Below are 13112 nucleotides of genomic sequence, written 5' to 3' on the forward strand. Positions count from 1 at the left end.
GAGCAGGACTTTGTTAGGGAAACTTTGAACAAATTGAGTGTATTTTTTCTTCCCCCTCCTCCAAGGGATAGTATCCAGATTCATTTCTGTCCTATTGTGTGAGTGTGTGTCTGTGTCTGTATCTGTGTGACTCTGCCCCTATCTTAATGACCCAAAGCATCTCTTTCTGCCCCTGTCCAGATAAACAGATTGAGAATGCCTGTTCCAGTAAGCCTGGCATTACATTCCTTGGAGGATTATGGAATGTAACCCCTAATCTAGAACACTCTGTGTCTACAGCTTTTGTCACCATGATGATCTGACATATTTTACAACCAAATATTCCATCCTTCCCTTAAATATCATTCTGCTGACAGGCTGCCATAACAAAGTTAGAATTTCAGGCCACAGCAATATTATTAATAACCAAAAAATTTTGGCAATTCCTGTTGGGAACCAAACTCCTGCTCTCAAGCATAAACAGGTGTGGTGTTATTGGGTTTAGTTTTGGGGGATTTGTTTTTTTTTAAAGCTACTTGCATAAAGAAAGCTAGGTCCTCATAAGAGGAAAATGTTATGAGTTTCTGAAATAGAAGCATTTCTTGAAATAGAAGAGATTTGATTTTTCATGAAAGGTTTGCTGATATTTATGTAGCTTACCATTCATTCACATAGGATATGCTCTTACTGAACTCCTGAGTAATCTAACCATTATTGATTGAATTTTTCCATAGGAAGAAGAACTGAAACAGGGAGTAAGTTATTTTTCCTATTGTAGGTCTTGACTGACAATGGCGTGTTAACAGGCATCTCGTGGCTTTTCCTGCCGTTCTTGCCTCTAACGTGTGTGTGTTCATGCTTCGTTTTGAGAGGAAAACTTCCTCCTAATTTGCCTCCATTTTCATGTGTTTGCTTGTGTTGAGATTTAGAAGAAGTGGTATTTTTCATGCCTGTTATTACTGTCAACATCAAACAGTGACAAAAGAGAACGGAGTGTACTTCTCTTAAAGCCTTTTTACATCTCCAAGGATCCAAGTTTCTAATCAATTTCGTGCCTTTCTGAGTTGTTCAGACTAATCAAAATAATCTCTTTTTTATTGATTTAAGATACTAACAAAAATCAAGCTGGAGCTAAATATTGTCTTGAAGACTCCACAGTATTCAATACATAATTTATACATCCTTCATGAAAAAGACATGCTGTAGATACTGTATTTCCAATTGGATACATAAGCTTGAAGCTGTCTTTTATAAAAACCAGCCAATTAAAGTCCATCTCAAAGTACTCTGCCCTGCTTCCCCAAATGGACTCATTCTTATCAAAGAATATTGCAAAGAGATTATCAAAAAGAGCAGCTTTTTGCCTTTTGGCTTTTCACATCCAGACCCAAATAAAAAAATCCTTTTATTGGTCTAAATTAGTCACTGATGAATAACTTTCAGTTGTTACTCTGCCACTGAGAGCTTTTTCTCCATAAGAGGCCATAAGATCATTAAATCCTGGTGCAACACTGGCCACATTATTACATGGTATCATAGTCTATTCTGTGAGAAAATTCCCAGCTTCATGATCAGGTTCAGAATCCAGCAGAGGGAGCAATGGACTTAAAAACAAAAATAAAATGAAATACAGCAGCTTTTAGTTCAAGTGCACGCATCAAGCTGTGTGTCTGTAACGTAACCCACTAATTCAAAGTTGCAAAGAAGTTTAAAGTCAGGTTCATAGATCAGGTTGGAATAATACTCTTGCAAAAAACCAAGCAATCCTTTAATTTATTTAAATTTCCTTTGCCTTTGTCTTACCTTTTATTCATTATGTGTGTGTGTGTGTGTGTGTGTGTGTGCGCGCGCGCATGTGGTGTGTGTGCATTGCTAACAGAACAAATTAGTCTATGGGCAAAGTATTTTGCTTCTCCTCCCCACTGCATGAAAGAAAAGTAATATAAACTTGAAGTCCTAGACAGTACCAGGACAAAAACTTTGCATTCAATATTTTGTATCATGTGCAAACCTTAGCTCAGAAAATTCAAATCAAAGTTTGGTGAGAAATCAGCTGGTAAGAGTATTGAATTTTGGAGTCAAAGGACTTGAGTTCAAACCCAACTCTGCAACCTATTATCTGGGTGACACTGAACAAATCATTTCCCCTTTCTGGACCTCAGTTTCCTCATTTATAAAATGAGAAAATTAGACTAGATTATCTCTAAGGTCCCTTCTAGCTCTAAATTCTATATATGAGATATATATAATATCTACATATAGATACTACATATATATATATATGAGTATAGTATACATGATACTACTTGACAATCTACCCAAGAGATATCATTAAATTTCCAATAGTAATATTGTAATATTTCAGTAAAGGAAAATGAATTTCTTAGAGGATAGCTTCCTTTCCCTGCTTATTTTCACACATTGGGTTCTACTCTCCTCCTCTGATCCCAGCAGGGGTGGAAAATAGAACTTTCCTAACCTTAGAAGACAGACAAATCTCCCTGAAGCTTTCCTGAATCCAACTTCCTTCTGGATGGAGGGAGAATTAAGCCATCAGTCAACTTTGAATCATTTCAGTTCCCACGGGGAAGACCCCTAATCAATGAAAGGCCAGCAGCACAAGAAGTACATAAACGTATAGGGCCTGCATTGCAAATGGATATGCTCTGTCCATTTACAGAAAAGGCCTCATTCCATTTTTCCCCTTCACCCCATACTGGTGGCCTCACCAATCCTGCCTTCCAGTAGAATCAGGCTCAATAGTCAATATTGCTACTATATTCCACTCTCTGAGCCAATAACCCATCATTTTTTTGTGTATCAGGTACACTGGTTAAATTGTAGGCAATTTTACCGTTTCTTCTACTTCTCTATTCTGCAGCCATTTCTGTCCCCTTTGTATCCATGTTCTCTTTGGGTCCTTTCTTTTTGTGGAGCATGCTATGTATATAATGCCTAGTTTCTTTTATGAAAAATATTATTATGTCGGGAAGGGGATGGGAAGACACCACAGTGCCTGTAACCCAATATGATTATTATGGCATCCCACATGATGCATTTTAGACATTATTTGGACTGAAGTTCCCCGACTTTCTCTTCATGTTATTCTTTGTGTATTTCTAAAGATTTGTTGGAGAAATCTTTAAACATTACAAATAAGTCTAATGATAAAAACTTGCAAATATACTCATGTGAATTGTTGATACATGCATACCCATAATTCAAAATATTATAATTACCTAGCAGTGACTCAGTCACAGAAAGCTAAACTTTGATTTCAACTACCTCCCCATTTATTTTACTTATACTGGACTAAATGTAATGAAAAAAAATTAATACGGATCATAAAAACAGTGTGATGGGTTTAGCCTCTTGGTCCACTGCTGTTTCAAAATTTACTACAGAAAACTGGATTCACAGGGTAATCCCCAAACTCCATTTTAGTAAATGGCCCAATTGCCAGCCCATCTTTTACCTGGCAATTTATTGGAGATGCTGTGAGAAGCAGCAAAATTGATAGGTTAGGAGCTCTGCTCCATTTATTTCCCTTATACATCCTCTCTAGTGCACATATCTAAAAAGATCAAGCATCATATTGGTCCCAAGTCAAGCAGACAGAAAGAGGATGTGGGAAAAGCAGTTACTTTGTGACTCCCCACAAGGAATATAAAGGCACTGAATAATAAATCAGATGCTATCCAATAGTTCAAAAACTTAGTCTTCTCTAATTCTGTTCTTAGATTTGTCTTTTAAAATGAGTCAACTCTGGAGAAGGCCAGCTGCCTGCTAAGAGGATAGGCTAGACTTTGCCCTGTCCATACCTGCTTTCTATTGACAGAACCTAGATGAGTATGGCTCTTTGAATGGCTTTCTAATGAGAGCCAGGGTGTTGCTGTCCAAGGCACAGCCAATGCTGCCTCAGAATGTTGATCAAACCTTTCTTCAGAATGTATGGCTTATATTTTAAAAAGATGTTTCTAGTCATCCCAGTCTGCCAGTACCATCTTCCCTTCCTCACTATGAGCAGATGACATTGTCACCTACTTCACTTAGGTTGAGTTCTTCCAACATGCCTTCTCACAGCAGCCCATCCCTCAGTCAGAAAATTCTTTAGCCCTTCATCCACCCTCTCTGCCCTCCTGCCTGTTTCAGGGGAATAGGCATTCCCTTGTTTACTAAAGCTAATCTCTCCACCTGTATCCTTGATCTTATCTATTCCTGTCTCTCCAGGACCTTGCTCCATGACTCCTACCTGGCACCATCTTCACTAGTTCCATCCCAACTGCTTCTAAATAAAGGAGGAACAGTGTGGTATAGGGAAAAGAGCAATGGTTTTGGAGTCAGAAGACCAAAGACTTCTGTTCAAATCCTGACTCAGTTACTTACTAACTATGTGACCTTGGGCTGGTTACTTAATCAAGTCCTAGTTCATAAAATGGAAAATGATGGGGCTGAATTAGATAACCCCTAAAGTCACTTCCAGATCTAAATCTATGATCCTATTATTCCCATTTCTCCCCTTTGTTAAAAACATCTTCCCTCAACCCTACTCCCCTCAACCTACCACATAATATTTTTCCTATTCATTAATTGACTCCTAGAATTATCTGCATCTATCTGCTGCCTCCACCTCTCACTAATTTTGCCCTCCAAGTTTAGCTCATCACCAAATCTATTAGTTTTTCCTCCATACTTATTCTCTTTCACCTCCTGTAACAATTGGCACTGGTAAACACTCCTTCTTTGATCATCCCCACTCCTCCCTTTTGTAATGGAGTAGTACCAAGTCCATATCCATCCTTCTGTACTCCCTAGGCCTTCTAGAAAAGGTAGAATCTTAGTAGGGTTCTAGATTTCAAAGCAAGCTCTATCCTTGACCATCTGTGGGAGTTAGCACCATTATTGATAGAATCAGAAAAGGTGACTTGCTTGGCTAACAGTACAAGGTAAGTGGGATATCACAAGAAAACCACTCTTCTGAGGGGATAAAGATAGACCAATTCAAAGGAAGCTAAGCCCCTAGTCATAGAAAAGGTATTCTCCCAGGAATGACGATTGATGAGGTATCCCACGTTTTCTACCAGAGAGAAAGTCAAGTAAGAATGTAGTAGGTGAGCCCTGCCAGGGAAGTCCACGGCTCAATGCATCATCATCATCATCATTAATTGCACATATGACCTCTTCACTAGATAGCTCCAAATGAGGAAACACTTCCAGCAGTGTACACCAGTAACAAATCTGCCATTAGCATTTCACTGAGTTGCACTGATTGGTTAAGAAATCGCCCATGGTCATACAGCTGGCATGGGTTAGGGCCAGGTCTTCTTGAATCTGAAACCAACTCTCTGTCCACTACACCACACTGACTTTCAGTTCACAATTAATGAGAATAAACAGAGTGAAGCAATCTAAGACCAAAAATTTAGAACTGAAAGAGACCTTAGGAGTCATCTGGTGAACCCCCTTGACTTTACAAATGAGGAAACTGAGAACAAGAATTGAAGTGACTTACCCAAGTTCACACAAGTAATAAGTAACAGAGCTAGGGTTGAAGCCCGGTTCTGTAACTTCTAATCCAGTGCTCTTTGTACTACACCTCTGTATCTTCAACCCAAGCATCATAAAGACAGTAACCCAGGGGAGGTTAATAACCAGTGGCTAGGCAATCACACCACTGATAATTTACAGTTCTCCCTTGTAGAAAGGGCATTTAGAATACTAACACCTTGGATACCATGACACTGTGCTCTCCTGATTATCTTCCTACATCTCTGACCACTCCCTTCTCTGTCTTCTTCACAGGCTCCTCTTCCTCCTCCAGCCCCCTAATTGTAGGTGTTCCCCAAGGCTCTGTCCTTGGCCTTCTTCTCTGCTATCTCTACATTTTCTCCCTTGGCAATCTCATCCACTACCACGGTTTCAACTCTCACCTCTATGCAGATGACTCCCAAATACCTATCTCCATCTCAGACCTCTCTCCTGAGCTCCAGATCTGCATTTCCAACCGCCTACTGAACATCTCCACCTGGATGTCTCGCCGACACCTCAAACTCAACACATCCAAAACAACTCATCTTCTTCCCCCACTTCCCAACCTGCCTTCCTGACCTTATTTCTATTCAGGATACCATCATCCAGTAATCCATAATCAAAACCTCTGGGTCATCTTTGACTTACCCTCACCAACATTCAGTTAGTCACCAAACCCTATTAACCCTGTCACTTTAATTTCTCTCCCATTTATGCCTCACCTTTCCCACTGACACTAGCGTAGTTTTGGTCCCCTTGACTTCTCCTCTATTAATTGGCCTACCTGCCCCTTTCCTCTTTATTCCTCTAACATACACATTGCTATGAGATCTTTCTAATAATAATGGGGAAGAGTGCAGAATAGTGGATAGAGAGCTGACCTTCAAGTCAGAAAGACCTGAGTTCAAATCCTGCCTCTAACACATTCGCTGTGTGACCCTGGGCATCTCCCTTAACTCCTAAGTGTTCCAAGGAACCTCTAAATCTAGAGGTGATAGTTGCATCAAAGAAGGAGGTTGGGAGTTTTTCACACAGATGAAATCACAGGTCTGGACCAAAACAAAAATACATTTATTTAACACTTTAAGGTTTACAAAGTGTTTTCCTCATAAGGCACAGTGATTGTGACTTACTTGTAGTTGATGTTCGCAAAGTACAATGTGCTTCACATACGCTATCTCATTTAGTCCTCAAAGCAGCCCTGTGAAGTAGGTACTGTTAACCCCATATTAAAAATGAGGAAACTGTAACTCAGGTAAATAAAGTGATATGCCTATGATCAAACAGCTAGTAAGTACTGCAGGGGAAAATGAGCTGTGGTCTTCCTAACTTCAGGTTCAGGGCTCTTTCCTGATACATTATACTGCCTTAGTAAGTGCTGGAGCTGAGATGCAGAATTAGATCTTCTGACTTGCAGGCCACTAGACTCTCCACCACACCATGCTGCCTCCCCTCATATGTAGCTCTGAGCATGTCATTACCCTACTCATGAAGTTTCCCTGGTTCCCCATTGTTGACTGCATACAGGTCAACCTTCATGCTCCATGCCCAAGTTGTTGCAAAGTTTGGCTCACTCGCCTTTTTCAGCCATATTTCACACAATTCTCCCTTGTGTGCTCCATGCTCCCAACAGACTGTCCTTCTTTCTACTTCCTAAACATACTTGTACCTTCCCACCCTTGTAACCTTGCCCATAATCTTCCCTACACCTGGAATGTCTTCCTATCCTAAATCCACCTGTTAAAATTGTACACCCCCTTCAAGAGCCAGTTCAAATGCCAACTCCTTCATGAAGGCTTTTTTCTGAAACCCTCTTCTGTACTTTGTTTATACTTCTCTTATGTACTTAGCGTATTTCTACTTTGTATTCTAATTCATTGTGTTCATGGTTTATCTCCCCTACTATACTGTAAGCTCCTTGAGGGCAGGAACTATGTCTATACACCTTTGTATCCCTCTCATTTCCTAGTATAGATCTTGCATGTAGTAGCTGCTCAATAAATATGTGTTGAGTGAGTGAATGAACGGATGGATGGATGGATGGATGGATGGATGGATGGATGGATGGATGTTGAATTTGGTCACTCCTCTTAAAGCCATACCTTATCTTTGGTATTAAGTAAAAAAATCAAAACACTTCTTGGAAAGTTCTGGAAAAATTATAAGTGTGAAAAAGTTTTTTAAAGTATTATAAGTATGTATTGAATGGATCCAAGAGAACTGAGCATAGAAATTAATTTTTCATTCATGCTTTATGAAGATAACTATTTTTAAACTTCCTAAATATGATACATGGTTTCTTCCTTCCATAAGTCAATTTTGTTCTCACCTCTGTTGTCAGAAATGTTAGATCCATATTATTGATCTACATGGACTGTTGTTCCTTAATAAAAAAAAATTTTCCTATATTAATCATGTAATCCTTTCTAGAGGAAAATGTATTTATAGTATCTTACAAATTATAATCTAATTTTTTTGGTCAGTTGGTTGATAATATATTAAATGCTTACTATGTGCGAGACACTGTGCTAAGTGCTAGGGATACAAAGAAAGATAAAAGACAGTCCCTGCTCTCAAGGAACTCACAATGGAATAGGGGAGACAACTTGCAAACAACTGTGCACAAATAAGCTACATACAGGATAATTTGGAAGTAATCAGTAGAGGGAAGGCTCTAGAATCAAGTAGGATCAGGAAAGGTTTCCTGTAGAAGGTGAGAGATTTTAGCTGGAACTTGAAGGAAGTCAGGAATGCCTAGTGGCCATGAGGTAGTAGAGGATTCTATGCATAGAAGGACAGGCAGTAACAGTGCCCAGAGTTGGGAGAGAGAGTGTTTGAGGAAGATCAAAGAGATCATTGTCAACAGATCATACAGTATGTAAGGGGAGGGGTTGCCTAAGGTGTAAAAAGACTGGAAATGTAGGGGATAGGGAAGTTTATGAAGGGCTTGGAACCAAACAAAGGATTTAATACTTGATCCTAAAGGTAATGGGAAACCATTAGAGTTATTGACCAGTGTGGTGACATAGTCAGGCCTTCATCTTAGGAAAATCAATTGGACAGCCAAGTAGAAGATGCACTAGAATGGGAAGAAATTTGTGGTAGAGAGAACCACTAGCTGGCTACTGCAGTGGTCCAAGCGATGAGGTGATAAGTGCCCATACCAGGGTGGTAACAGTGTCTGAGAAGAGAAGGGGGTATATGAGGGAGAGATATTATAAAAGTAAAATTGATAAACCCTAGCAACTAATTGAATATAAGGGAATACAATGAAGAGTTGAAGATGACACCTCCACATGGTTTGGGGGTGGCTTAAGGGGAATGTGAATAAGTAATAGGAGAATGGGGGACAGAGAATGAGATTTCAATGACAGAGGATAAGAATCACTTATATGATGGGGAAGGAATCTTGTTAATCATTAGGAATTACTTTGGGTAAAGATTCATCTGGGAGTTTAGTCTCAGCATTTTGTTCTCTCAAGGCCTTTGGAAGTTCAGATGAGGGGACAAGTCCTGGTAGGTGAAGGAATGGTGTTGTTCCCTTTAAGCCAAAGGAAGGAGACCAGGTTGAAGACTTGATGGAATGGTGGTTCTCCTCTTCCCTGGAAGGGAGGAATCTGGTACATGGTAGAATGTCATTTCTCCTGTTCCCAAGAAAGGAGACTTTGGAGCATGGTGACCATGTTCTGGGGGAAACTTGAATACTACATAAGCAAGTTTAGTTAGTGGCTGGAAATGGAGCAAGGTGGGCTCCAGAGACTGTATGGATAGCCCAGGTAACTAAGAAATAAAATCCCTGGTCAAAGGGTGTTCACCTACTAGGGCCAGTGATGACTATCCTAGGCTCAGAATCCATGGGAGGGTCTATAGTTACTCACTTGTACCTATACCTGGGAAAGTAGAAATTTGGATCTAAGGTCACAATTCAGCCCCCGAGAGAATAAGAAAGGGCTCAGACCTATAGGGGGCATGGAGAATGCCTCATGGAATGAGTTCAGAAGGTATTCTTGGAAGCAAGAATGAAGAAGACCTGAGCTCCATTCCTTCTATACATACTTAATTGCTTTGTTACCCTGGACAAGTCACTTAACTCAACCTCAGTTTTCTCTCTGTAAAATGGGGACAATATTAGCAACTCTCCCAGAATTGTTGTGAGAATCAAATGAGATAAAACATTCTTTGCAAATCTTAAAATCTTAAAAATCTTAAAATGTTAGCTATCATTAGTATGAGTTTAAGGACAATAAGGACACAGAATAAAACAGAAGAGTCTAGTCCTTCTTCCTTTTATGCCCTCCCCACCAAAAGAAAAAAAAAACAACCCTAGATCTTCAGTAATCCAGAAGGAACCATGTGGTTTAGCCATATTGCTTTTATATGAAGGCTGTGAAGACCTTAAGAAAGAAAACAAAAAAATCAACCCCCCTACAGAGCCTGAAATTATGTCAATTAATTGGTCATTAAGTCTCTTCTTTAAAAAAATCTAAATATTCCTTGGATAGGTAAGGGGGGTAAGTGATCAGTCATTTATACTTAAGTGTGCAATCTTTAGATCAGATTGTTTTTCCTGTTAGCACCTACTTGAGATATTAATTGAAAGAATGGGAGTTTTGAGAGGAAGGAAAAGATAGGAAGAATTAATTTGGGGTATGGGATATTAAGAATAAAACTAAGGAGTCAATGGTTCTAGAGCAGTGGGGCTTTGAGGAGGCAGAAGTGAATACACGGTGGGCATTAGGAATATGCTAGAAAATAGAAGGGAAGCATGGAAAGAAAGGGAAAGGTACTTCAGGGCCTCTCCCCTAGAGCAAAGGGAACCCCATGTCCTCCCTCTATCATATCATCTTGCTCTGAAGAAGTTGAGGATAACAGAGAGATACATCTCCCTCCTATTATTCGGAAAAAAAGGTCTTCCACACATTGATGGATCCTTCTTCCCAAGACTGGTTTCTGGAGTGGAGAGCAGATTGACCTATTTACCCTCCATAGAATGTATGGATCTTCTGCCTGATCTTATAGAAGTTCCTTTCCTTCAATTCCTCACTTACCACAATGAATTGGCTTCAGGATGAAGTGAGTGGAATCCAAGGGTAGACTCAAGATTAGCTATTGAGCTCTCTTCAGTCATATGTGGCCAAGGTTAGAGAAAGCCTTGTGTGCTTACATACTGTGCATTCTTCGGAAGCATTTACCACCCACACAATCTCTTATAGGTACACAGGTTCATGGTGGTTAGATGATTAAGAATTTGAAGATCCATTGGGTTAGATTAGTTTTGTTGTTCAGTCCTGTCCACCTCTTCATGACCCCATTTGAGGTTTTCTTGGCAAAGCTACTCCACTTCCTTGTCATTTCACAGATGAGGAAATTGAGGCAAAAAGAGTTAAGTGACTTGCCCAGGGTCACACAGTTAATAAGTGTCTGAGGCCAGGTTGGAACTCAGGAAGATGAGTCTTCCTGCCTCCAGGCCCCACACTCTGTCTATTGGGAGTTGCCCACTTAGATTAGTATCTTCAGCTAAAATGTGTACAGAGGAGAAAGAGGTACTTGCCAGTGAATAGTCACCCTTTTCTAATGTATCCTCCTTTAACTCCCCAACCATTATTAAGCATTAACTAATGCCCAGAGTTGGGGCATCCAAGTAGTGGAGAGAGCTTTGAGCCTGGAGTCAGGAAGACCTGAGTTCAAATTTGACCTCAGACACTTACTAGTTGCATGACATTGGGCAAGTCACTTAACCCTGTTTGCCTCAGTTTCCTCTTCTGTAAAATAAGGTAAAGAAGGAAACGGCAAACCACTCCAATATCGCGGCTAAGAAAGTCCCAAATGGGGTCACAAAGAGTTAGGCACAACCAAAGAACATCAGCAATGCCCAAGGTAGATCCTTTTATTTCTATATCTCCATTTTCCCGTTAGAAAAAGAGGAGAAGCTGATGCTATGAGAATGAAATTGCACACACTAGAACTCTGCTCCTTCTCCCAATAGCCTCTCTACTAAGGGTACCATGCTATAGTCTGAATGGCAGAAAACCTGGTCACTGGCAATGACTTATGCCTCTGGTGCAATCGTAACGACAGAACTGATCCCCATTGGCACCCAGGTGTGGGCCAGGGAAAGCCAAGATAAGCCCTTTAAACTATACAAAATATCCTTTTTTCTTTGTAGAGAAAAATTTACAAAATCCTCTGAAGTGATTGGAAAGCCTGCAGACCCCATCACCTTGCTCTGTGCTATTTTGGGATTTTTGTTTTATTTATATTGGATTTTCTCAATGTATAGATCACATTTTTCTATGTGTTGCTGAATTGTAGGGAACTGATAGTATGGCATTTTATAATATAGACATATTTTGTCTGCATCATGCAGCTGAACTCATAACAAAAACTGAAATTGAATGTACCCATGCAGGGTAGTACCTACCTACCTACCTCGTGAACATCTCCATTACTGGTAGATGATAAATACTTGAATATTGACACAAGTAACTCTCAGGATAGGAAGTGCCCACATTGCTCTTTGCTGGAAATTTATGTCAACACCTAATCTATTGTTTTCATACTTGGGGGACGCTATTGTAGCTTCTCTATTCAGGTACTGAGTTTGGCTTTGTTCACTAGTCATTTAAAACAAACAAAATGTTTCCCAAAGTCCTTATTCTCCGGTTTAAGCTTTGCCATTCTGTTTCAACCATTTTCCACTCAAGATGTGACCATCTCAGAGTTCTTTCTTTGAGCTGTTTTCATATTCCCCTTCTTACTTCAGTCTTTCAAGCATCTTACTTATTCTACTCATGGAGCTCACAATCCAAATCTTAACAGGGGGCTTCATGTATTGTTGAAACAGGGAGAAAAAATCATTATCCTCTGGGATAAACTTATGAGATATTCTTGGTTAGCCAGGACTTATTTTTTAATGTAACATTATCTATTTTTATTGATTTTCTTAACTATTCCCCAATGAGATTTTTTCTCCGCAATTTATTTATTTTTAGCTTTCAGCATTCACTTCTGTGTTAAATTTTCTCCCCCTTCTGCCCCAACACAGCATGCAATCCGATATGGACTCTACACATACATTTCTATCAAACACATTAGTCATGTTGCATAGAGGAATTATGATGAAGTAGAGAAACCATGAGAGAAAAACAAAATAAAACAAAAAAGGAAATAGTCTGCTTTGCTCTGCATTCCAACTCCATAGCCCTTTCTCTGGATGTAGATTAGCCAGGACTTATTAAGCCCAAGGAAAGCCAGGCCCTTCCTTCCACTTCCACTTCCTTCCACTAATCAATTATTAGCCTTTTGGGAATATGCCTTTTTGGAGGAGGGGGAAGATTTCTTACAAGGAGCCAGTGTCCAATAATTAAATCAGAAATTAAGAACCAAGATTCTTGATTTCATTTCATAACTTGAACCCAGAATCCTTGAGTGATCATGGGATCATAGAGTCAAAACTGAAAAAGATCTCAAAGGCCATCTAGTCTAACATCCTTGTTTTACAGGGAAGGAAACTGAGGCCCATGGAAATTAAGTGACTTGCCCAAAGTCACAGAGGCAATATCAGACACAGGATTTGGACCCATGTCCTCTGACCTCTCTTTTCT

General features: G+C 39.8%; 1 protein-coding gene across 19 annotated transcripts in view; it reads left to right on the plus strand.

Moving 5' to 3' along the window:
* The window catches only part of DTNA (dystrobrevin alpha), a 464017-nt gene that overhangs the window by 426082 nt on the left and 24823 nt on the right, over window positions 1-13112 (plus strand). For 13 of the 19 annotated variants that reach the window (XM_072604522.1, XM_072604523.1, XM_072604524.1 and 10 more), the window contains one exon: window positions 714-734. The exons of 5 other annotated variants lie outside the window; for them this stretch is intronic. In XM_072604522.1, coding sequence (XP_072460623.1) covers window positions 714-734 — 21 coding nt within the window. Of the gene's footprint in view, window positions 1-713; window positions 735-5781; window positions 7917-13112 lie in introns of those variants that run through there. One more of the 19 variants, XM_072604536.1, reaches the window with a different exon arrangement.

The sequence above is a fragment of the Notamacropus eugenii genome, chromosome 4, assembly GCF_028372415.1.
Source record: "Notamacropus eugenii isolate mMacEug1 chromosome 4, mMacEug1.pri_v2, whole genome shotgun sequence".
Classification (NCBI taxonomy): Eukaryota; Metazoa; Chordata; class Mammalia; order Diprotodontia; family Macropodidae; genus Notamacropus; species Notamacropus eugenii.